The 23429-nt window shown below is 35.3% G+C and overlaps 2 protein-coding genes and 1 non-coding gene across 3 annotated transcripts; all 3 read left to right on the top strand.

Moving 5' to 3' along the window:
- Positions 1-8427: 8427 nt before the first annotated feature.
- Positions 8428-11601, top strand: LOC105951628 (PKS-NRPS hybrid synthetase cheA-like). Its single transcript, XM_088817444.1, has 5 exons — positions 8428-8454; positions 8786-9525; positions 9614-10120; positions 10230-10785; positions 10891-11601. Exons 1-5 carry the CDS (start codon positions 8428-8430, stop codon positions 11599-11601), a joined length of 2541 nt encoding a protein of 846 aa, XP_088673570.1.
- A 5117-nt stretch (positions 11602-16718) lies between these two features.
- On the top strand, positions 16719-21101 carry LOC105951645 (Pseudouridine synthase family protein). Its single transcript, XM_012975095.2, has 12 exons — positions 16719-16844; positions 16923-16966; positions 17069-17146; positions 17879-17979; positions 18153-18240; positions 18892-18970; positions 19137-19219; positions 19364-19429; positions 19515-19571; positions 20289-20399; positions 20517-20737; positions 20833-21101. The coding sequence occupies exons 1-12, from the start codon at positions 16748-16750 to the stop codon at positions 20933-20935; spliced, it is 1128 nt and encodes a 375-aa protein (XP_012830549.2). The 5' UTR covers positions 16719-16747; the 3' UTR covers positions 20936-21101.
- A 1242-nt stretch (positions 21102-22343) lies between these two features.
- TRNAM-CAU (transfer RNA methionine (anticodon CAU)) lies at positions 22344-22429 on the top strand. The gene is given in 2 exon segments: positions 22344-22381; positions 22394-22429. It is a non-coding gene; the product is annotated as a tRNA-Met (tRNA).
- The last annotated feature ends 1000 nt before the right edge of the window (positions 22430-23429 follow it).

Below are 23429 nucleotides of genomic sequence, written 5' to 3'. Positions count from 1 at the left end.
GCCCGTGTCCTACGCGGCCTACCATCTCGACGAATGTCAGGATCTGACGGTATATCATCAACAAACGGGGTGTCATTCGGTGGATATGGAACATGGGAAACATTATACTATGGTCGGATCCGCTCTTGGGGACTTGAGTATCCCAAATTGATCTCCAAATGTGGACCTCATGAAGAGAACTGAGTATCAATAGCAGGAGGATATGGGGTAGCTAGATAATCGGACCATGACATATCTGGAACGTAATCATTCGTAGATGGACCAACTAAATCTGTAAATGTGGGTACCTGAGACGGACCGAACATATCCATAAATCCCTGTGTACTAGGTAAATCGTCCATACCTCCATGCACAGAAACATCTGCATAAAATGGTGTATGAGAAGCAAATGGACCGGCAACATCTCCAGATGGAGGTACCCGAGATGTAGATGCATAATAGTTCCCCTCTCTCGTCTGTCTCACGTCATGCTCCAATTCAGTAGCTCTTTCGGCAACGCTGGACCTTCTTCTGGTACGTCTATCTCGATGCGGAGATGGTATATGAGGTATGGCAGGTATCGGATGTAAGTTGGACGGAGCACCATCTCTACGTAGAAGTTGAGTCCCAGCTGCATACATCTGTGTAGCGTTGTCCTGATACAGATCATATATCCGATCGTCATCTCGAGAAACTGCCATAGCAGCAAGACTCATGGATATAAGCTGATTACCCTGAAATAAAAGGCATTACAAGTTTAAGAACTTAAAAAACTGAAAAAACAAATTGAAAAACATCGAAAGTAATGGTTGTTTTGAGAAAAATACTAACCACAAGATACGGTAAAATCGGGTCTCCGACCTGAAAACCAATATCATCAAGATTATCAATCAGTGATATCAAACGACATGTTTGCCTCTCATACCACTCGTAGTATCTTGGATCTGTCTGAGACCCAATAAACTCAATAAATGGATAGTCAACGGAAGAATCAAGTCGGCCATGCCATCTATCAACATAGATACGGTGAAAACGAGCCCAATCTCTACCCCCTGCACCTCGGCGATCATAAGAATGCAACTTAATCTCAATATCGTGATCAGTAGGATGTGGTGGTATATGTTGTACCCTCCCAAACTGACGTAGCACCCTATACGGACGATGTATCTCAACTCTTTTGTAAAATATAAGGGGACAACTCGACAACCAAAGATGTGGATGCACTATCTCAGGATACTCAAGTAAAACACCAAACTCATGATCTAGTTCACTATAAGGCATCCATGTAAACTAGAAAAAAATATATTTTTTAATATATTGTTAAATAGACCACAAACATTAACGAAATTGCACTTGAAGATGTGTCCGGACACATAACCCCTCCACCCCAAGTAGCAATAACAGTAAACACGCTGCTCCGTGCTGTCATCAGTAATCGTGCAATGTCGTTAATGTAGGGCCAAATTAGTTGCAAAGAGCTGTCTCCCTTTGAAAGCTCCATCTGAAGGAGCATATCCCAACCACGTCTGACAATAATCCTGCCACTGCTCCTTCGACCATGAAATATCCTGTCCAGTAACAGGTAGTCCATCAACAGGCAAACCCCATAATCGTGTGACATCCTCAAGTGTCACTGTCGCCTCCCCTGTAAAATGAAACGTGTATGTCTCCGGGCGCCATCTCTCCACTAAAGCTGCAATAAGATGCAAATCGACTACGAGACAACCACATCGATATACTCCATAGAACCTAGTATCAATTAAGTACTGGATCACTCTAGGGTGTGGAACATCATCACCATCATCTCCATATAAACCCCAAATCCAACCATCACAGCGTCTCCCGCGCACAATATCATCCATGTGTACAGATGTAATCGATCTGGATACGTGCTCTGACTGGCGGTATAGCAATGAAGTGTCCCGCGGACCATAAACATACGTGACATCAATCCTGTATAATAATATACATAGAACACTCAGATATTAATAAGCACAAGTGTAATAATAAATACACACTAATAAATAGAACACTCTGATAATAAGCAGAAGTGTAATAACAAATACACAATAATACATACATAGACTCAGATAATAAGTACAAAGTGCAACAACAAATACAAAGTCAAGCACGATAATTAGAAAATGCAAAGTCCATAACAATAACTAGAAAAAACGAAGTCACCATGACAAATAGACATTACTTAGTCCGACGTGAAAACTAGAAAATAACAATATAAATAATACAGAGTGCAATGAACTACATAAATTATACTATCGGAGTCTTCTTGCTTGTTCCTCTCTTCTAGATTGTTGTCTCGCCCGTGTTTGTGGCACATCCATCTCATTAGGAATTGGACTGCGTCTTCGATCTTCTAGTAGTGTTGGATCATGAATTAGTTCAAAAGCAACATCCTCCCAATAGTGTTCACTCAACAGGGGTTGGAATATCCCAGAATAGGTGTTCACTAATCGATCAACAGTGTAGCAATCGTTCACATATACGGAGGCAGACAACATCCATTCACGGCACACGTGGAGGACATGACTGCAGGGGATTCCTGTTAGCTTCCATTTTCCACAAGTACAAGTTCGGTCCCTTAAACTCACGGTGTGTTTGTTATTTCCACCTCCACTTGGACGAGCTCTAGTCATCACCTTGGCAGAGAGCTGTTGTTGATTAAAACGAGTCGTGCAACATCTAACAGAGTTGGCTTCATGTGTCCGGTAAATGCCATAAGCATATATGGACCACAACTGTCCATTCTGAACCATCACATTGGCCTCGTGGAGACGAGTAAAAAAATACCTAACAATGCGGTTGAATGTGAGGTCAACAATTGTTGAGATGGGAAGTTTTCGAGTTCTCTTGAGAACACCATTATGAGCTTCTGACATGTTTGTAGTAAGTTGACCACAACGCTTGCCCCCATCATGTGCAAATGCCCCTTTTTCTTGATCAATATCCTTCAAATAGTTGTAAGCTTCAACATTCCGAGTTTTGATCACATTAAGAATGTGGTTAAACTTCCAAATTTGAGACTCCGCTCCCGCTGTGTAGCATAGATCCTTCAAATCAATACTCTTAAAGTGTTTGTTGAAATTGGAGCACACGTGTCTCAAGCAAAACCTGTGAAAAACATTAGGGGGAGCAAATTCGGGCAACTCCGCTAAAGCTCGTAAAATTCCCGGAGCTCGATCTGAAATTACACAAACGCTTTCTCCATCTGGAATTTGAGAAATTAGATGTCTGTGTAGCATTTGAAAAAACCACCTCCAAGCCCCCGTGGTTTCATTGTCAACAAGAGCAAATGCTAGTGGTAGCACTTGATTATTGGCGTCCAAACAAACGGCAATTAGTAACTTGTGCTTGTACTTAGTGTAGAGATGAGTTCCATCCACACTAATAACTTTTCGACAGAACTTGAATCCATCCAAGCATGGCTTGAAGGCCCAAACGAAGTACTTGATCATCTTCCGTGTTGGAATGTCCGTTGGTTCGAAAACCCACTCAATTGCCGTACCCGGGTTCGTTCTATGGAGTGCCTTCATAAACTTGGGCAATTTGTTCACTGAGGACTCCCAACTCCCGAACAAGTTATCTCTGCAACGCTTCAAACCATACCAAACTTGCATCTTCGAAAGTTGAAATCCTAATTGAGATCTCACAATATTCTGTGCTTGTGTTATTTTGCAAGCTGGGTCATCTCGAACGGACTGAACCAATAAGGAATCAATGTAGTTCATGTCCAAATTCTTGTGTTCATTCGACTGTTCATTCACTATGCAATTGCCGGGCCCACCATATCTCGTAATAAGGAAGAATCCTTTGCCTGATTTTTCAATTCCCCGCAACGACCATCTACAAGGCCTTTCAGGTGTGCTATGCTTGCACTTGACACTCCATAGCTTCGGCTTACTTTCGACAATTGTGAATTCCCGTTTGGCAAATCGAATAGAATGGTCTCTCACCGCGGCGCAAAGGCTTTTTTGTCCTCAAACACCATCCCGACCTCAAGAATACCTCGATCGCTATCGTAAAACTTATCATATCGGCCCCTTCCAACATCAACTGAATCTGCCGCCACTTCTGGAAACGACATCGAGAAAAATGGAATTGACTCATACAACGTCGGTTGTTCATCTGCTTCCGCCTCGTTGTGCTGCAACCACGTCTCCTGAACATCATCTTGTACGTCTTCATCTTCATTGTCGTCGTCTCCGTCATCGGATGGTTTGGAATTCACAGGACTGTTCGGCCCAAAGGAGTCACCTATAGGGTCATCATATTCGAAAATGCTCCGTCTCGGGGAACTCGACTCACCAACAAATCCCCCTAAATTACCATAGTTAATTGTATAGGGATCTCTGTGCACCTCTCTCGCTCCACTAGTCTCACAATAGTTAGGGATGCCTTGTGTCGCCGCCAGAAAATCCGGAGTTACCTGTGGTTGTGAGAAATATGGTTCATTCAAATCAAATGCCTCTACGCTCACTTGTGGTGGGGCACTATCAATGTACTTCGGTTCAATCTTAACAAATACTTCGATTGCCTCATTCCCTTCGCCCGGATCGATATACATTTGTAAATCTTCATCTGTTGTCATCTCGGTAATCATCTCTTTCATTCTTTCTCCATTATAAATGTAAGATTTGCAACACACTCTTAGCCCAAACTAATTAACATCGACATCTAGACGTTGATACAACTTTGACAGAAAATGTGCAAAGGAAGTCACGTTTAATTCGGAATGCTGTTTTGTGGGCAATACTATATTGCACTAGCCAATCATCAGGAATTATGTGAGCTCCAAAGTACATATACACTTTGACATTATTTTTAGCCGCCATCAATCTTCAAAAGATTAAGGAGATAATTAACTCATCAATCAAGATTAATTAATAATGAGGCACATTAGTTAAAAAATAATAATTTAATTAAGCACACCAAAAAATTAATTAGTTAATTTAATTTAATTGCCCTATGTTTTACAACACCATTTTAGTTACTGTTTTACAAAACAACACCAAATTTTTTTTTTGCCCATGCTTATAAAATATAAATAGTACTAATACCTAGTAGGGTTGTGCATGGATCGGTTTTAACCACCAACCAACCCATTTTCGACCCATAATTTGTGATGGATAATCAACCATCAACCGACCCATTTAAGTTGGGTCGATAATATCAACCAACCCATGTATAGTTGGGTCGATAATGGTTTCTAATATGCTAAAAAGTTGGTTAGTCGGGTAATATCGGCCAACCAACTTTATTTATTAATTTATTATTTATTAAATTTAATTAAAATATTTAATATTTTTAATTTCAAATTTTTATTTATATCACATTTATTAAATTGTCTAATATTGACCAAAATTCCAAAAGCAATAAATTTAACATAATTATCTAATGTGAACTATTTTAATTTTAAAACATAGCCTATAAATATTTGGACGATTATTATTTGTTGAAATATTTATGTTTAATTGCAATATATATGCCCGTAATGTTTTGAATCTTTTATTTGAATATTGTTGAACTAGTCACATTTAATTTATAAAAGATATAGCGTTGTAACAACTAATAAAATATTTAAAAAAACTAAAAAAATATTTAGATGGATGACCCATCAACCAAACCACCAACCGACCCACCAAATTGGTTTTCAACCATCACCCAACCCATGTAAAATGGGTCGATAACGGTTTTCAATATTTACCAAAGTTGGTTGGATGGGTTGGGTTGGTTTTCTGCCTGGTTTTTAACCAAACCAACCAACGCACAGCCCTAATACCTAGTATAAAATAAATAAACTACTAACTAACTAACTAACTACCCACATGCTTCCTAAAAAGTACTAATCACATCTATTTACCATAATTAATTAAAAATTTGGACCTAATAAAAAATTATAATAATTTTTTTTTCTAATTATTTACAATAATAATAAAAAATTACCTTGGTTGGGTGAAGAGCACCGGCGGCAGGACCATGGAGCACCGGCAGCGGGGGAGGCAGCGGCGGCGAGAATAGAGAGACCAGTCGGCGGCGGCACCAACGGAGGAGGTCGCCGGAGGTAATTATATATTTTATTTTGAATTTTAAAACTAAATTTTCTTTTTTGTGTTTTAAATTTAACAGAGAGAGAAGGAGTTGAGGTTCAGCTAGGGGAAGAAGAGGTGTGGGGAGGATAGAGAGTGAAGACGCCGGTGTTGGTGGCGTCTTCACGAGACGCCGTTGTCAGCGGCGTCTCCTGGTCAAAGCTCGGTCCCCGAGGCTTGGCTGTCTTGATCTGGACCGTCGGATCAAAGTTTCGATTGGGCAATCTAGACCGTTCAAAAATTAATATATTAAAATATAAATATTTATAAAATCCAGAGAAGACGCCGTTGGAGTTGGCGTCTCCTGTCGGTGCCGCCGTCGGTGGTGGCGCCTCCTGCCGGTGCCGCCGTGGGGGGTGGCGCTCAACCCCAATTCGTTTACTCCTCCCAAAACAACACCATTTTGAAAACTGTTTTCTAAAACAACACCAAAAAAAAATTGCCCCCTTCAAGGACTGACATATTTTACATCTTTACTAAAAGTTTTTGTGCGCTTTCTCACTTTGGATCTAACGCTAGATTTGAAGTCGTTCTAACGGAATTGCTTAGGAAAACTAACTGTAACTGTGAGGCGAGAATATGAACAGCTTAGTTATATTAATAATCAACAAATCAGTTATATTAATAAGCAACAGCGTAGTAAAAATAAATTGAAACAAAAATAAAAATAGAGGCATACCACAACACATGCACAACTTACACAAACATCTTAGAAAACCTACTTACAACGCTTAGTTACATTAGCGAGGAAAAGTTTAGCAAAAAAAATATGTATTTCATGTGATTTTACTATGAAGTTAGACAACTTAGAAAGCTTATTTGCATAGCCTAGTTAAAATAAGCTGAAGAAGAAAAAAAAAACTTACATCTCTGGTGCTTGTATCATCACCACATTACCATCACCATCACCATCACCGAACCATTCTTCATATTTTTCCTTTTGATTTCCATGATTATTAGGTTATAGCGGAGATAAATGAATGTAACCAAAATTGTATGTGTATGTGTGTGTGGTTGCGTACGTGTGTGGTTATGTATTTGTGCATGTGTGTGGTTAATTGGTAGTAAAACTTCGATGATTGCAACGACGAAGAGTGATGGTGGAACAAATTTGATGGGATATAACAGAGTTGGACGAAATTTGACGAAGAACAGTTACAATAGACGCAAGGCAAGGCGTGAAAAAAAGTTTTAGCAAATTACAAAAGTACACTATCATGATTTTGAAAAGAGAGGTGCTATTTCCACCCTTAAAATCTCCAATTTCACCACCTTATTTCTGAAACATCAAATAATTTTATATACAATTACCGAAATACCCTTAATATTTTTTATTCTTTTACACCACCATTTTTCGTTCACCACCACCATTCTAATTCTAATTCTACACTAGTTATATATTTTCCATCATCTACGTCTTCACAGAAACTCACAGGAAAAGAAAAAGAGAAAAAATAACAAAATCAAATCAATTAACAATTATAGCAATGCAAATCCTGTAAATGTTGCCTATTTTTTTATGAATTGCCGAGAAAGAAGTCAAGGGTTTCTGATTCACGCTCTTCCAAGTTTTCAAATTGGGGATTAATATATCGCAGTTTAGAGGTGAATAGCATTATCGGTATGAACAATTATTCGATTTCTAGATAAAATTAAAGATCCGAGTTTTTCCCAAACAAAAAAAAAACTGAGTTTTAGTGTAAGAATGGGGTACTGCTATCACTCTTGTGGCCGCCATATCTGTATGCGGATGAGAGAAAGCTTTGCAGACTGTGTTTGTCTGTTATATTGATTATTGACCGCATAATACAAATGGTGGTAGTGGGACCGCGGACAATTTTTTATTTCATCGTCAACGATAGATTGAAAAATGGAAACAAATAGGTATAGAGGTCATATAAATGCCATGGGATTTGGTGAAAATTGGAAGAAGATTAAACGAAGAAGACGGTGGTGAAGATGGACTGATTATAAAAATGATGGTGGTGGATTAGAAATTGTGTCCCAAAAATAATAGAAATTATTAAGGGTATTTTAGATATTTTATATAAATTTGTGGTGAAATGAGAAAATTTGAGTGTGGAAATAGCACCACTTCTTTTGAAAAACTATTAGCACTTAAGGGTGTTTAGCAAATTGCCCCATTTTATATATTATTATTTCCTCGTATTATCTTGGGGTTTACAATTCATAGTGCGGTTTTTTCCAGCTACAGTGCGAAATAATTCATTTGTCAAAAAACACTTTAACCTTTTACAAAATCCTCTCAACCTCCACATATTTCGACTTTCGTAGATAGTGATTTGTTTTCGTAGAAATCAGTTAAAACCCAACGATTATCAAGATGGCCAACATCGATCCGGTAAATGAGGTAAAAAATTACGTTTTAGTGTGATTTTTTTCGATTTTCAGTCGTTTCGTGTAGAATATCACGAAATTATTCAAGTCGTTTCGTGGTGTTTTGCACTAAATGAACACTTTATTCGTGTTTTCCAGTCATTTTGTGTACAATACTACGAAATGATACCTCTTATTTCGTGTACAGTTACACGAAATAGTAGTAAAACTGGTTTGTTATTCATTTCGTGCAGTACTACACGAAATGTATACATAAATTTCGTGTAATTTTACACGAAATACATAGTATTATTATTATTTTTTTTTTTCTGCAAGTATCTAACTTTTTTTTTTTATTTACGCAGCCATATGATGACAATTTGTATTTTGATCCCTCGGTTTTGGATCAAAATGAATATGAAGATTTCTCTCACTTCTTCCAAGTTGATATTGTGTTCGATAGTAGGGAAGAATTACTCAACTGGGCCAAAGCAACTGTAGTTAGTCATTGTCGCCGTTTGATTTGTCAGTCTAGAAGGGAGAATGCACAGTACTTGACGTGTGACAAATACGGACATGGCCGACAAACGAATATCGATATGGAAGATCCTAGAAACACTGGAACAAAAAAATGTGGTTGTCCGTTCAAATTGATTGGCAAAAAGTCAAGGTTTGATGAATTATGGCGGTTGACTGTCAGCGATGGCAGGCACACTCATCGCCCGGCTTTGTTTCCTCACGGACAAGGTACGACTAGTCGTATAACTCCACAACAGAAAGCAAGAATTAAAGAATTGCGAAATTCTCACGTGAAGCCAATGCTAATCATGGATAGATTGAGGAAAGATGATCCGACGATACAAACCTCTATGAAGCATGTTTACAATGAGTTGGCCAAGATTAAATCTGAGGAAATGGAGGGCATGACTGTTATTCAGTTTATGATGCATAACTTTCAACAAGGCGAGTATCGACATTGGCATCGCGTCGATAGTGAAACGAGCAACACGATTACAAATATTATGTTTGCATGTCCCGAATCTATTAAGTTACTACGGCTGTTCCCGTATGTTATATTGATGGACTGCACATACAAAACCAATAAGTAAGTAAAAATTACGATTGTTTAAATTATGATTATTGTGTTTTAATGTATTGTATTGTTTAAATATGTAAAAATAACATTGTTGTAGGTATGCTATGCCTCTTTTGGAAATAAATGAGATAACTCCAGTTGGGAGGAATTTTACAATTGCTGTTGCATTTATGTCGCATGAAGATGCAGACACTTACGAGTGGACTTTGAATTGTTTGAAAGAGTTGCTAGATGGTGTCGAACCTGATGCGATCTTGACAGACAGAGAGTTGGGTCTTTTGAAAGCACTACCAAATGTCTTCCCATTTTCGTATCATATGTTCTGTATATTCCATATAAACAGAAATGTTGAGGCAAATGCGACGAAATTTATGGGAGGTAACAAAGACCAAGGTCTAATATTTCGACGTGTGTTGTGGGCTAAGCTGGTGAAATCAGAAACCGAAGAAGAGTATCATTACAATTACAATGAAATTGTTGGACGGTACGCAGGGTATCCTAGATTGATACAGTATTTGAATGATACGTGGTTGATATACAAGGAGAAGTTTGTTCGAGCCTATACTCGCAATGTGTATCATTTTGGCAACACGAGCACCAACAGGTATTACATGTTTTAGTTATTTAAATGATCAAATATATTATATTAAAATAATATTTATTTTGTAATTTGACTGTCGTTGTATGCTTTGATTGTTGTTGTAATTGGATAGGGTGGAGAGTGCTCATTCTTCAGCGAAGGGTTGGTTAAATGCTTCGACCGGAGGTCTGGATAACGTGCAAGGCAAACTTCGAGACCAAGTTTATATCCAAATTAGTCAGCTGAAGTGCGATTTTTCATTATCATCCAAGATAAGGAAACATACTGCAGCATGGCCGTGTTTTCAGGGTTTGATTTGTTATGTTACGCATCTGGCATTAGAGAAATTGGATCAAGAGATGGAGTCCCCGGCGATGCAAGATCCGAGTATTTGCACACACTATCTTTGGAATACTCACGGGCTCCCATGTGCGTGCAAAATTGTGCAGAAAATGGAAGATAATGACACGTTCGTCATTTCAGACTTGCATCCATTCTGGAGTACCATGGCAGTTGAGCCTTCGGAGCTACCTGAGTATCAAGTAAACCGCGAGGAGATTGTGGATAGACAGATTGATGACCTGAATTGCTATTTGAAGAAGATGAATTATACAAGTAAGATAAATGCCGTGGCCTCATTGCGTGGCATCGTTTATCCGTCTACGTCGCATCTGTCCGAGCCATCATTTGTTAAGACCAAATGACGACCAAAGAATAACTCGACAAAGAGAGACCCTTCCGGATGGCAATATCATATTGATGAGGAGACAATTAAGTCGTCTTGTGGTTCCAAGGGTCGCCAAACCTCATCTGGTGCAAAGATTCCTAAAGCAAAGGTTGAGAGAAGCACCGATGGAACGCCTCAATCGAAGATGAAAGGTCGTGGTTCTCGTATTCCCACACAAGAATCTGCTGCCCCTACAATACCTGCACATGAAGGAATCGACTTTTATTCTTTCGTGCCCAGATTTATGGTCCGTCTTATTCAAGATTATGTTAACGTGATGGCGGATGGCAACTGTGGGTACCGGTGCGTTGCTCAAGCCGTGTACGGGGATCAAGAAAGATGGCCGCAAGTGAGAGGGGAGTTGCTTATTGAGTTATACGAGCATGCTAATGTGTATACGGCGATGTTTGGCAGTACCGGATACGTTGAGGTCAAACGCAAGTGTGACTGGACCTCAGGGCCTTGTCCACAAGCTTATTGGATGGACATGAATGAAATGGGATTGGCCATTGCTACCAGATACAGTGCATTAGTGGTACTTTTGACTCAAGTAGGGAGTATGACTTACCTTCCTATGTTTGGCAGTGGTCACTTATCATGTATGATTGTTGTGACATTGCACAACAATCATTTCATGTTTGTTAATTTGGTCGCGAATAGTCCTCTACCACCAATCCATCCGGCATGGGTACACCATAGAGCTAAAAACCTGAGGCACTTACTCAAAATGTACAAACCCCGACTACTCTTGTATGAACAATTAAAGTCTGGTCGGTAGTTCAATTTGTAGTTGTATTTGAATTCTAGTTCAATTTGTATTTATATTTGAATTTTAGATCAATTTGTAGTTGTATCTGAAATCTAGTTGAATTTGTATTTGTATTTGAAATTTAGATCAATTTGTAGTTGTATTTGAATTCTAGTTCAATTTGTATTTGTATTTGAATTTTTAGGTCAATTTGAGTGTCTGAAATAAATTGGTTAATTAAAAAACAAATCAATTAGTGATTTCGTACTGAATTTCACGAAATAGTACATTATATTTCGTGGAACAATCTACGAATTGTAAGGTACAATTTCGTGGAAAACTCCACGAAATATGTCGTACAATTTTGTGGGTTTTGTCACGAAATACACGATTTTTTTCAATCCAACAGTTTCGTCCCTCGTGTTTTATATCGATAAATACTTATATTTCGTGTAAAAATACACGAATTTATTGAGTGTATTTCGTGTAATAATATACGAAATAGCGGGCGAATTTGTTTTTTTTAGGAAAGTTACAAATGAAATAAATTGCACTGCAAAGCGTTAAAAGTTGCACTATAAATAGCATTTCAGATTATCTTTAGAGGAACCATCAATATCAAGATTAAATCATTGAAATTAAAAAGGTGGAGGAGTCGGAGTTAATTAAATATTCAAATATATGGAGTTTTAGGACCAACTAACTTCACAAAACTATATTTTTTTAGCATTATCCATATGCAATTTAGATATATTTCTTTATTATTAACTTTAGGAACCAACTTGTAATTTCCTAATCGACTACCAAGAAATCGATGATTGAATAGATAACCATTCAATCATAATAGCCAATTATAATATAATCACACTATATATACACAAAGGTCCCACATAAATTGACCTAGTTGATAAAATAATATAGTGCAATATCAACTATTAACAACAATTTTAGATTGAAGTGGTCGTATATAATTATTTTAATGTGATTTACATCTCCTTATAGTTAGTTAACGAATTATTGCATAAGGGTGGAACTGGCAATACATTTTGAGTGGTTGTGAATTTTCTTGTCACTATAAGTTTATATATATTTATCATGCATTATAAAATTAATTTGACTTATAGGTATAATAAGAGGGGTTTTTTTATATAATTTTCTTTTATGTTCATTTTGTAATCCACAAGACTTGCATTTTATTTAATTCAAATAATGTGAAATGTTAATAAATAAAATGTCTGATATGTTGAGTCTTTGACTCGTATTATTTGGCACATATAGGTATGGCAGCGGAGCGGGTACCCTCGAAAAAGTGCAACACCAGAACCATTACCATTTAATATAGATCAAACCATGACCATACCAAACTCTTTTAAAAAATTAATGGAAATACCAGAACCATTACCACGAATATCAGAGTATCTACGAGTACCCATTTACCATTTAAATTATGGTAATAAAAAATAACTTTAGGTCCGATAACCTTAAGTAACTCTCAGAAAATAGGAAGAAAAATAGATAAGAAAAAAAAGGGTAAATTATACAAATATATCCTCCCTAAACAATTTAATATTTTATTTAAAATTTTGTCAAATATTTTTTTTTATTCATATTGTAGAATTATATATATATATATATATATATATATATATATATATATATATATATATATTAAATGGTCGGATACTCATGACCGTGAAGGTAAAACCAGAACCATACCAAAACCATGACGATTTTTTTTTCTTTTACCAAACCCATTACGAAATCCTAATGGTTTCGATAACGGATTTTAAACGGAGCGGATACCCGCGGATAGCTAGCGGTTCGGGTTTTTTTGCCATCCCTAGGCACATATATGATTAATGACATAACTAATAATTATCATAATTAAACGCTTTGACAACGTCGCGTTAACTAAATGGGGTTTTTGTGCATAAGTCCCCAACCAAGCATCTTTATTATTCTAGGTTTAGGGGTTATATCTCTTTCATCAATAAGCTCATTCCTTTAATATTAATTATAAATAAATGAAACATTCATGTATATGGCAATATTACCATCAACCCTTTATACCCAATTCTTAATTGTAACCCCAATTTAATCAATTTTGTCTACAAAAATCCAATTTTGACCACAAAAATTCAATTTTGACTACTTTTTTCAAAAACTTTTTTTTTTTCAATTTTTTTTTTATGTTGCCGGATTCCGGCGTTGACCGGCGGTCAATGCCGGTCTCCGGCATTGACTTTTCAAAATTGGAGCATACTTTAATATGCTTCAATTTCATCATTAACTTAATTTAACCTCAATTTGACCCCAAATTTCACAAATTATTCAATTTTGACCCAATTTTTTTTTTCAAATTTTTTTTTTTTGCCGTCGGATTCCGGCGTTGACTTTTCAAATTTTTTTTTTCTTTCGGATTTTTGCGCCGGTCTCCGGCGTTGACTTTTTTTAGTTTTTTTTTTTTTTTTTTTACGTCCGCGCGCTAAACGTTGACCGTAATTGTGCTGTCACTGACAGTAAATTAACGTAATTATACTGTCAATGACAGTTAATTAACGTAATTATACTGCCGTTGACAATACATTTATGTAGTTGTTCTGCTGTTGACAGTAAATTAACGTAATATTATTGTTTTTTATTTTTTGTTATTTTTTTTATTTTGTTTGATTTGTTGACAAGTCAACATAATTATATTACTGTCGTTGACTGTAAAATAACTGTAAACACAATAATATTACTGTCAACAACATCAATAATATTATTTTTTTGGGTTTTTTGTTTTGTTTGAGTTATTCACGGAGTAACGTAATAATATTACTGTCTATTATTGTAATATTACTGTAAACACAATAATAGTAATATTACTGTGGTTGACGGTAATATTACTGTTGTTATAGTAATATTGCTGTCAACCACATCAATATTATTATTTTGTTTGGATTTTTTTGTTTGTTTGAGTTATTCACGGAGTAACGTAATAATATTACTGTCTATTATTGTAATATTACTGTGGTTGACGGTAATATTCTGTTGTTATAGTAATATTACTGTCACTCACAGTAACATTAATTCTTTTGGCTTTTTATTATGTTTACATTTGTTGAACGGTCAACATAGTAATATTACTCTATTACACAATAATAATGAGTTTTGTTGTGTTAATATTACTGTGCTAGAGATTAATATAGCAATATTACTGTGTTAAACTGTAGTTTAGTTAATTTTATTGTGTTTAACAGTAATATAGTTAATATTACTGTCAATCACAGCAATATTATTGTTTAAAAGAAAAATAAAAGTTACAGAAAGAAAGAAAAAAAATCCGAAAAAGTTAACGTCGGAAACCGGCAAAAAAATCCGGAAGAAAAAAAAATGAAAAGTCAACGCCGGAATCCGGCGGGGAAAAGAAAATTTTGAAAAAAAAATTATTTTTTGAAAAAAAAAAGTTTTGGGTCAAAATTGAATAATTTGTGAAATTTGAGGTCAAATTGAGGTTAAATTAAGTTAATGATGAAATTGGAGCATATTAAAGTATGAGGGGTTATTTTAGTCATTTACAAAAATCTGGACCATGTATGGACTTATTGGTAAATGAGTGTTCTGTCGGGATCTCTTTATGAATAAGTACCCATTGATGGACTTATTTGTTATGACCCCATTATTTAATAGTTATTAGGGCGAATTTGATATACCCCTCGGTGACAAATAAAATAAGGATAAACTAAAGTTAGGAAAATCCTTTGACATATCCCTGGTGAGGTAAAAGTATTATTGTGCCCTTGCATACAATTTTCGCCCAACTGCATTTAGCATTTTTGGACCTGCATTTATCATTTTCGCTGATTTTTTTTTTTATTTCTTTTTAAAACCGATATGTTTATTGTACTGAAAATGACTACATATAACAGTAGTAAACTATAGTCATTCGTACTAATATTCTTTCTTTTTACCCCAAATTTTTAGCCGACCAATTATGTACACACACAAATACCACTGCTTATTAAAAAAAAATTCATAACACCAACAACTAAAAAACACAATTTAAATACTTATATTATAAATCAACTCATAACCAACAAATACAAATCGAGGTACACAATTACATGCATATGTTACTACATGTTACTAGTAATGCGTATTAATGCATACAGTTTGTAGCAATGTTTTGAAAACCGGATCGAACATCGAACCGGTTAGCCAACTGGGTCACGATTAGACCGGTTGAATCGAGGTCCAGCCAAGTTTTTTAGTATTTATTTTAAATTATTTACATATAATTTAATATAACGTACTGTAAAAAAAAAAAAAAAAAAAAAAAAAAAGTAAAAAAAACCCCTACTAATAATTATAAATCAACCTAAAATGGCTTAATCTAACTTTGCATCCTTAAAATGGAGCCTTTTGGTACTTTGCACCCGTGAAAAATAATAATAGCACTTTGCACCCTCAAAACACAATAAATCATTAACAATGCTCTCTTTAATTGAATAATAAAGGATAATTCATTTTTTATTGATTTTTCTTTTGGTGCAAAATAACAAATTAAATTGTTATTTTCTTCAACTTGCAACCTAATTTCGAGTGCACAAACTGCGAAAAAAAAATAAAAATCCCCCTGGATAACTGATTTTTAGTTTTTTTTATTTTTATTTTATTTTCTTACAAAATAAAATCAAATAAACTTTTATCACTAAATTATTCGATTAATAAATCTTTTATTGTAATTGGTGGAAATATTAGGTATAAATATTTGGAAGAAAATATGATTTTGAGATAACTTGATAACGAAATAGCTGAAAGATTATTTTTTTCGTAAAATGTTTTTTTTTATGATAAAATATATATAGTTTTTAAATACCACTAAAAATATTAAATTTTATTAGCTTTGAAAACTCATGTGAGGTTGCTTTATGCATGATGTATTGTATTTCGAGGGTACAAACTGCTATTAATCTGTTTTGATGATGTAAAATGCCAAAAATTGTCTATTTCAAGGGTTGCAACTTGCAAGTGGAATTAAGCCACCTAAAATCTTCAATTCAACTACTTATCCATCAATAAAATTTAAAAACAAAAGATTAAGAGAACCGGTTCGACCAACCGGTCCGGTCTGATTTTAAAAAACATTAGTTAGTACCCAAGCAAATAAACACTTGAAAAATAGAGAAGAGGGATGAAGCGGAAGAGAAACGAAGCAGGCGAAACCATGGAGATTGTGTGGCAAACTCCGGCCAATCCTCCACAGCGCCAAGATTACATTTTTCGAGACGGTAATCAATTAATATATTGAATTCTCAATTTCGTTTTTTTTTATTCTGTTAATTAAATGTGAAAAATAATTTCCGCAGGCATAAGATACGTTAAACCTTACTATTTCGAGTTCATCTCACATGTAAGTCTGCCCCATTTACTGTGTGCCTGCTTCTTTACCTTTCACCAATTATTGTTTAATTTAATTTTTATTTATTTATTTATTTAATAATTCTGTGTGCAGGCTAAGAATCGCTGGGCAGGGAAGACGATTGTCGATTTATTTGCCGATGAATTTAAGGGCCGGCCTCGCGATTATTATGTATGAATTTTTTATTTTATTTTTCGATATGTTTCGCCCGATTTTCCCTATTTCCATTGTAGAAGCAATGTGTGAGTTAAGTTGGGGAGATTAACCATTATTAACTGAAATGGAAATAATTTCGACGCCTAAGGCCGCGTTTGGTTGGGGAGATTAACCGTTATTAACTAAATAATTGGACTTCGTTTGATGTTTTGTATCCCCAATGAGTTATCAGGTCGACCCGCAAATATTACGTTATCATGGTTTATCCCGGGGTCCAGTAAAATTAATTGAGTTTTCATTAGATTATTTATTCTTATATTGGGTAATCTTATCTTGGCAACCAAACGAGGGCTAATAGTTTGGTCGAATTTTGATGCCTTGACAAGTTGATACATTACAAAGGGAAAGAACTAACTCGTAGTGAAACAACATCGATTTCTACTCTTAAACTATGTTAATCCTGAGGTTATTATTTTTTTTTTTTTTGATAAACGAAGGGAAATGAACGGTTTTACAAGAAGTATTATGTGAGCTATTAACGATGAATGGTTCCACATTATAATCGAGAACTTCTGCTTTATAAGTCGTGCCTCCGTTCCTCTTGAGTGAAAATAGCAATCATTTGATGCTTTACAAGTCGTGTCTTTTCTTTATTTCATATCAAAAGTGTGAAATTGGTCTTCGTTGATCGAAGTAATTAATTTATTATAAATATGCGAATATTTGTAAGCGGGACTCAATTTACAGGTGTCGGCAGTGAAATCTGGACGCATACAAGTTGACGGGCAGATGGTACCTGTATCGTACATAGTTCGTTCGTCACAAAAAATCAGCCATTTCTTGCACAGGTTTGTGTTCTTCATGCAATATTTTTTCGTTCTTATTTATTCTGGGGTATATTCTGTTATATTTTTAATCGTCGATCCTTTTTTTTTTCCTTCACTTAAAAAAAACGAAAGAAAGAAAGAAATTGGTTACGATGTTGTTGTAATTAGAGTAATTGACATGCTGAAGGGTGTAGGCACGAACCACCAGTTATGGCTATGGATGTACAGATTCTCCATACCGAACCCGATGTCTTGACTGTTTATAAGCCTGCTTCCGTCCCCGTAAGTTTTAATTATTTTTTGCTTTTTCAAAAAATCGATATAATTATTAATTTGCTATCTCGAACGAAGACTTTAAGACCACTAATTTCCCTTAGCAGTTTATTCTCTGGTTGTTTAGCTGGGAAAGAACCAAATATGTTTTATTTGTTCGTTTCAATAGCAAAATACATAATACGCAAAACTTCGTTTTTGAAAGTTGTGCAGCAATTCACTTGAGGTCCTGTCCAAACACCCGAAATAAATGGACGAGGGATATTTTATCGTTTAGACATCGTAAAATATTATCGCCATAGATTTATCAAAACGCATCCAATTTCAACAATTTAAGGATTTCTCGACGAGCAATGTCTGAACATGGAACTATCTTTTTATCCTATCTTTAATGCTTTTAACTGCATCCATTCACGAGAATTTCCTTTAATTCCTTTCAAATAAGAATTTTAGCAAAAAAAATCAATACGAAATGTCGTTCCATTTTAATAGTATCTCCTAGAAAATATATGTATTTGAAAGAATTTTACTTTTTAGCAGAAATAATATTACTTTGAGGTGATTGTTCAAATAATATGTTTACTTTGAGTTACCGCTTTAATATTTCTCAATTTGATTGACCTCGTAAAAGAAATTGATCTAAAAATATTTTATATTCAGGTTCATCCATGTGGGCAATACAGAAAGAACACAGTCGTCGGTATACTTGAAGCAGAGCATGACTTGGCACCAATATTCCGTATCCTTCTTTGCTGGACGAGTAACTAGCAGCTTCTTTCATTATCAGCATTCATTCGTAAATCGATAAATAAATTTTTTAAACCCGTCTTATATTCTCATCTTCACAAAGTGTTGCAAAAATCGGCTTTTATCATATATATTCCTTGACATTTAAAAAAAATCAGCAATTCATCGATTAGATCGTTTGGTTTCCGGACTTCTTATCCTTGCCAGAAGTGCATCTAAGGCCGACATTTTCCGTCAACAGGTAATCATTAAAACCGTAAAAGGTTTAAGCTTACCAGTCGTATGTAAAGCATGTGCAAACACTCTAGCCGTTAACGGAAGTTGTCTTTTAGTTAATGATCGTATTATTGATTATTCGATATTGTTAATGACTGTTTTCTTCTAGATTGAATCGGGAGAGATCAAGAAACAGTATATTGCGAAGGTGGTAGGAGTATTTCCCGAGAATGAGGTACTTGATCGTTTTTTTTTTCTTTTGAGTAACCTTTGCCTTGTGATCCCACTTATTTCAATATTCGATTTTTTTGTAATTACAGCAAGTTGCTAATGTAAACATCAACTACAACGCTCGAGAAGGAAAGAGCACGGTTGAGGTATGAATTTTGACGGCTTAATCCCACTTTGCACCCTTGAAATATACCACTTTGGCACTTTGGGCTCTCGAAACAAATTTATAGCACTTTGCACCCTCGAAACACAATATATCATGCATAATGCACCCCACGTGAGTTTTTAAAGCTAATAAAGGTAGTTTAATATTTTTAGTGGAATTTAAAAATTATATTTTTTTATTACAAAAAAATAGTTTACGAAAAAAAATCCTTAAGCTATTCCGTTATCAAGCTATCTGAAAATCATATTTTCTTCCAAATATTTCTACCTAATATTTCCACCAATTACAATAAAAGATCTATCAATCGAATAATTTAACGATAAAAGTTTATTTGATTTTATTTTGTAAGAAAATATAATTTTTTTCAATTAGCCAGTGTGATTTTTATTAAGGGTGCATTTAGAATGATTTATTGTGTTTTTAGGGTGCAAAGTGCCAAAAGGCTCCATTTCACGGGTGCAAAGTGGGATTAAGCCGAATTTTGACTCATCATTTCTTTTTTATGGTTCAAAGTTTAATGCATAAAAATTAAAGTGAACCTCATTATTAAATTCGGTTATTTTTCGTGAACTATTTAAATCCACCCTCGATTTTGATGTCTTGTATTTTTTTTTTTTTTCACGACACTACACACGACTGTGTCTATGATTGGTCACGATTTTCAGTTGCCTATTATAATGATTTGGTACATGCGCAGATCGAAAACGGTTCCAAAGGCAAAGTTGCTTGTACGAAATTCACTAGAATCAGTACTAACGGAACGCAAAGCATCGTTTTGTGTGAACCAATCACCGGCAGGACACATCAGGTAATTATTTTTTATATAATTCTTTAGAGAAATTCCGTTAATTTCTCAATTCTGTTCGACATACAACAGCTCTTAGAACCAAATATAGCTTTTACTGAAAACGTGTGTTTGTTTCAGATACGTGTACATTTGCAGTTTCTGGGGCATCCGATAGCAAATGACCTGCTTTACCTATCGGAATGCGTTCCCAATCGTTCGATTGAAGGTTTTAGTGCTGATAGAGCTGCAGCAGCTAATTCAGGACTTCACATAAAACCCGATAATTCTACAGATGATTCTGCTGAAGATTTTGACATCGATCCTATGTGTACCAACTGTCCCGATTTGCCACCTAAAGGGTGAGAATTTTATTTTGTTTTGTATAATGTTTCGTACTTTTTATTATTATTATTATTATTATTAATTTTGATTTTAACCATTATTTTGAATGCAGATATGATGGACGCGAAGAGGGTTTATGGCTGCACTGTGTTCGATATTCAGGGCCCGACTGGACTTACGAGTGCCCATATCCCAACTGGGCTTCTCTTTCCTAATGTTCGTTGCCTGTTTGCTATGTTTTCCATCAACTATTGTCGATTTTCTTCTCTCTTTTTTTTTTTTTTTTTTTTTTTTTTAAATATATGTAGTATATGTTGAATCAATTACGATATGGAGTGAAAGCCGATTTTTTTTATTAAGCTCGCTTTTAAGCAATCAAAATGATTGTTATTCATTCTGCATATGAAAGTTGATTTCAAACTAAACACTGTTGGTGAATCTAAATATATGATTATAATGTTGGGATTTAGTGTATGCATTAGTTTAATCATTAATTAATTGTTTGTTTAAATTTATTACAGGTTTGCCATACAAGGTGAAACAAAACACCCTTTCGTCGTAAACTAATTATAAACTTACTACTAAGTTTATCGATCTAATTCGTACAGACGATCATAATGCCTATACTGGCTCCACTTCTAGGAGAGGAAACACAAACACTACTACTTTGCATCGGACTTTTTGCCGGATTCTTAAATGTACGAGAAAACTCACACCTTTACTATATAATTATTAAATCATCTTTTCGATTTAATTAGATTTAACTTTTACCGTTTAACAAATAATAGTAAACGAGAATAGGATGATTTGATTTGATTTCTATATTTTTGTTTTAATTAAATTTGCAGATGTTATTAGACAGCATAGCATGGTTCACCTTGGGTACCTTTTGCCTCTGCTTTGCTTGGGGTCTTCCTTTTCCTAGCAAGTACTAGTGTGAGTATTTGTTATATATATATATATATATATATATATATATATATATATATATATATATATATATATATATAGATAGATATTATACAGATTGATGGCTAATTAGTCACTTTGTCTTGTGCCGTTGATAGCTTGTATTCTAAGTATTGTGATTAATATTCAACCACTTTGGTCGAGAGACGGATCTCGCAATCAACCATGCTAGCTAGTCGCCCTTAATCAACCCCTTAAGTGATTTTTTTTTAGTGATCCAAAGCGAGCAAATGCGCGGATACCGTCGAGGTGGATATATGTGACTCTTTGAAAACGTATGTTCGTTACCAAATGGAAATTTGGTGTTTCTTTTATCGGGATATGTCTGTATTTGATTGGTCATTTTTGTTGTTTCTTTTCGCAACATGCAAGAAAATCAAATAGTTATACATAACTTAATTATGATACCCAAAAATATTTAATTGGACGGAACAACACACGCATCCATATTCGTGTGTAAATCATCATTAAATATGCCCGTGTAATTTGTAAACTTCGATTCGACCCATCAACCCATTGCTATGAATATGGGTTACCGTTTGCCCTCTCTTGGGTTAAATCAATACTACTTGAGCCATGGCCCATCCAAAAGGCGCATTTCAACACATTGTTTGTACACTAGATTATACACTACGTCTAAAAGCTAGACATCAAGGGGTGGTGGCGCAGTTGGCTAGCGCGTAGGTCTCATAGCTTGCTGAGTAATCCTGAGGTCGAGAGTTCGAGCCTCTCTCACCCCAAACATTTTTTTTTACTAAAATGCTATTCATAGAATAACTTTTACCGGCTTGCAGTGCGACTTTATTTCATTTCCCTTCGAATTCCTGCGGATTAAACGAGCAATTCAACAACGATTTAAGGTAAATCTTGAAATCGTTAATCCAATGTTTTATAGTAGTATATTAAAAAATGCGTTTCGTGAAAAAAATCACAAAAATTAAAGGGCTAATTTCGTGATTTTTCCACGAAATTAGGAGGATTGTTTCTCTTACGTTTCGTGCAAAATCTTACGAAACAAAAACTTACATTTCGTGAACACAAACACGAAATGTAAGCATTAATTCGTGTGTTTTTCAACGAAATAACTGCAAAATTTCAGTTTTTTTTTCAAGATTTGTTTTATTTATTATTATTATTTAAACTGACGTTAATAGTGTCTTATTTAACAGATTGCAGGCAAAGGCAAATCAAAGGCAATTATGCGAGCAGTTCGTGAAGAGGCTGAGCATCAAGAGCGCGAGCGTATGACTATGTCTACAGGACGTAGGCGAGAGGCTGAGAGAGCTGGTGAAGTCAGATCATCGGTTGCACATCCCGATGTTGGGTCTTCTCGTGCTATGGAGGAGGAGGAGGATGGTGTGGACCCCGTTCACGAGACTGAGGTTGTAGCTTGTGGAGGTTGTGGAGGCCGAGCACGGGGCCGTGGAGGTCGTGGTGGTCGAAGTCATACTCGAGTCAATCCGGATGTGCTAGATGGTCCATTTCCCGGTGGCCCGCGGGATCCGTCATTGATTCCGAGTTTCATGTCGCACGTAGCGGCATATATTTGGAGTGGAGAAGTAAGTTAATTACTTATTTTAATTTTAATATTATAATTTTTCTATCTTATATTAAAATATTTTTATAGTTGATTAATTAATATTTTCTAAATAAATGATTGCAGGAACGTCCAGTTGGACGAGTGGAGTCCCGTATCAACTCCCTGAACCATTTCAACTACGAGAAGATATCAGCAGCCCT

This window comes from Erythranthe guttata, chromosome 4 (genome assembly GCF_056151865.1).
Source record: "Erythranthe guttata isolate IM_541 chromosome 4, IM_541, whole genome shotgun sequence".
In the NCBI taxonomy this organism is placed as follows: domain Eukaryota; kingdom Viridiplantae; phylum Streptophyta; class Magnoliopsida; order Lamiales; family Phrymaceae; genus Erythranthe; species Erythranthe guttata.
This window is presented reverse-complemented; position numbering and strand designations above follow the sequence as displayed.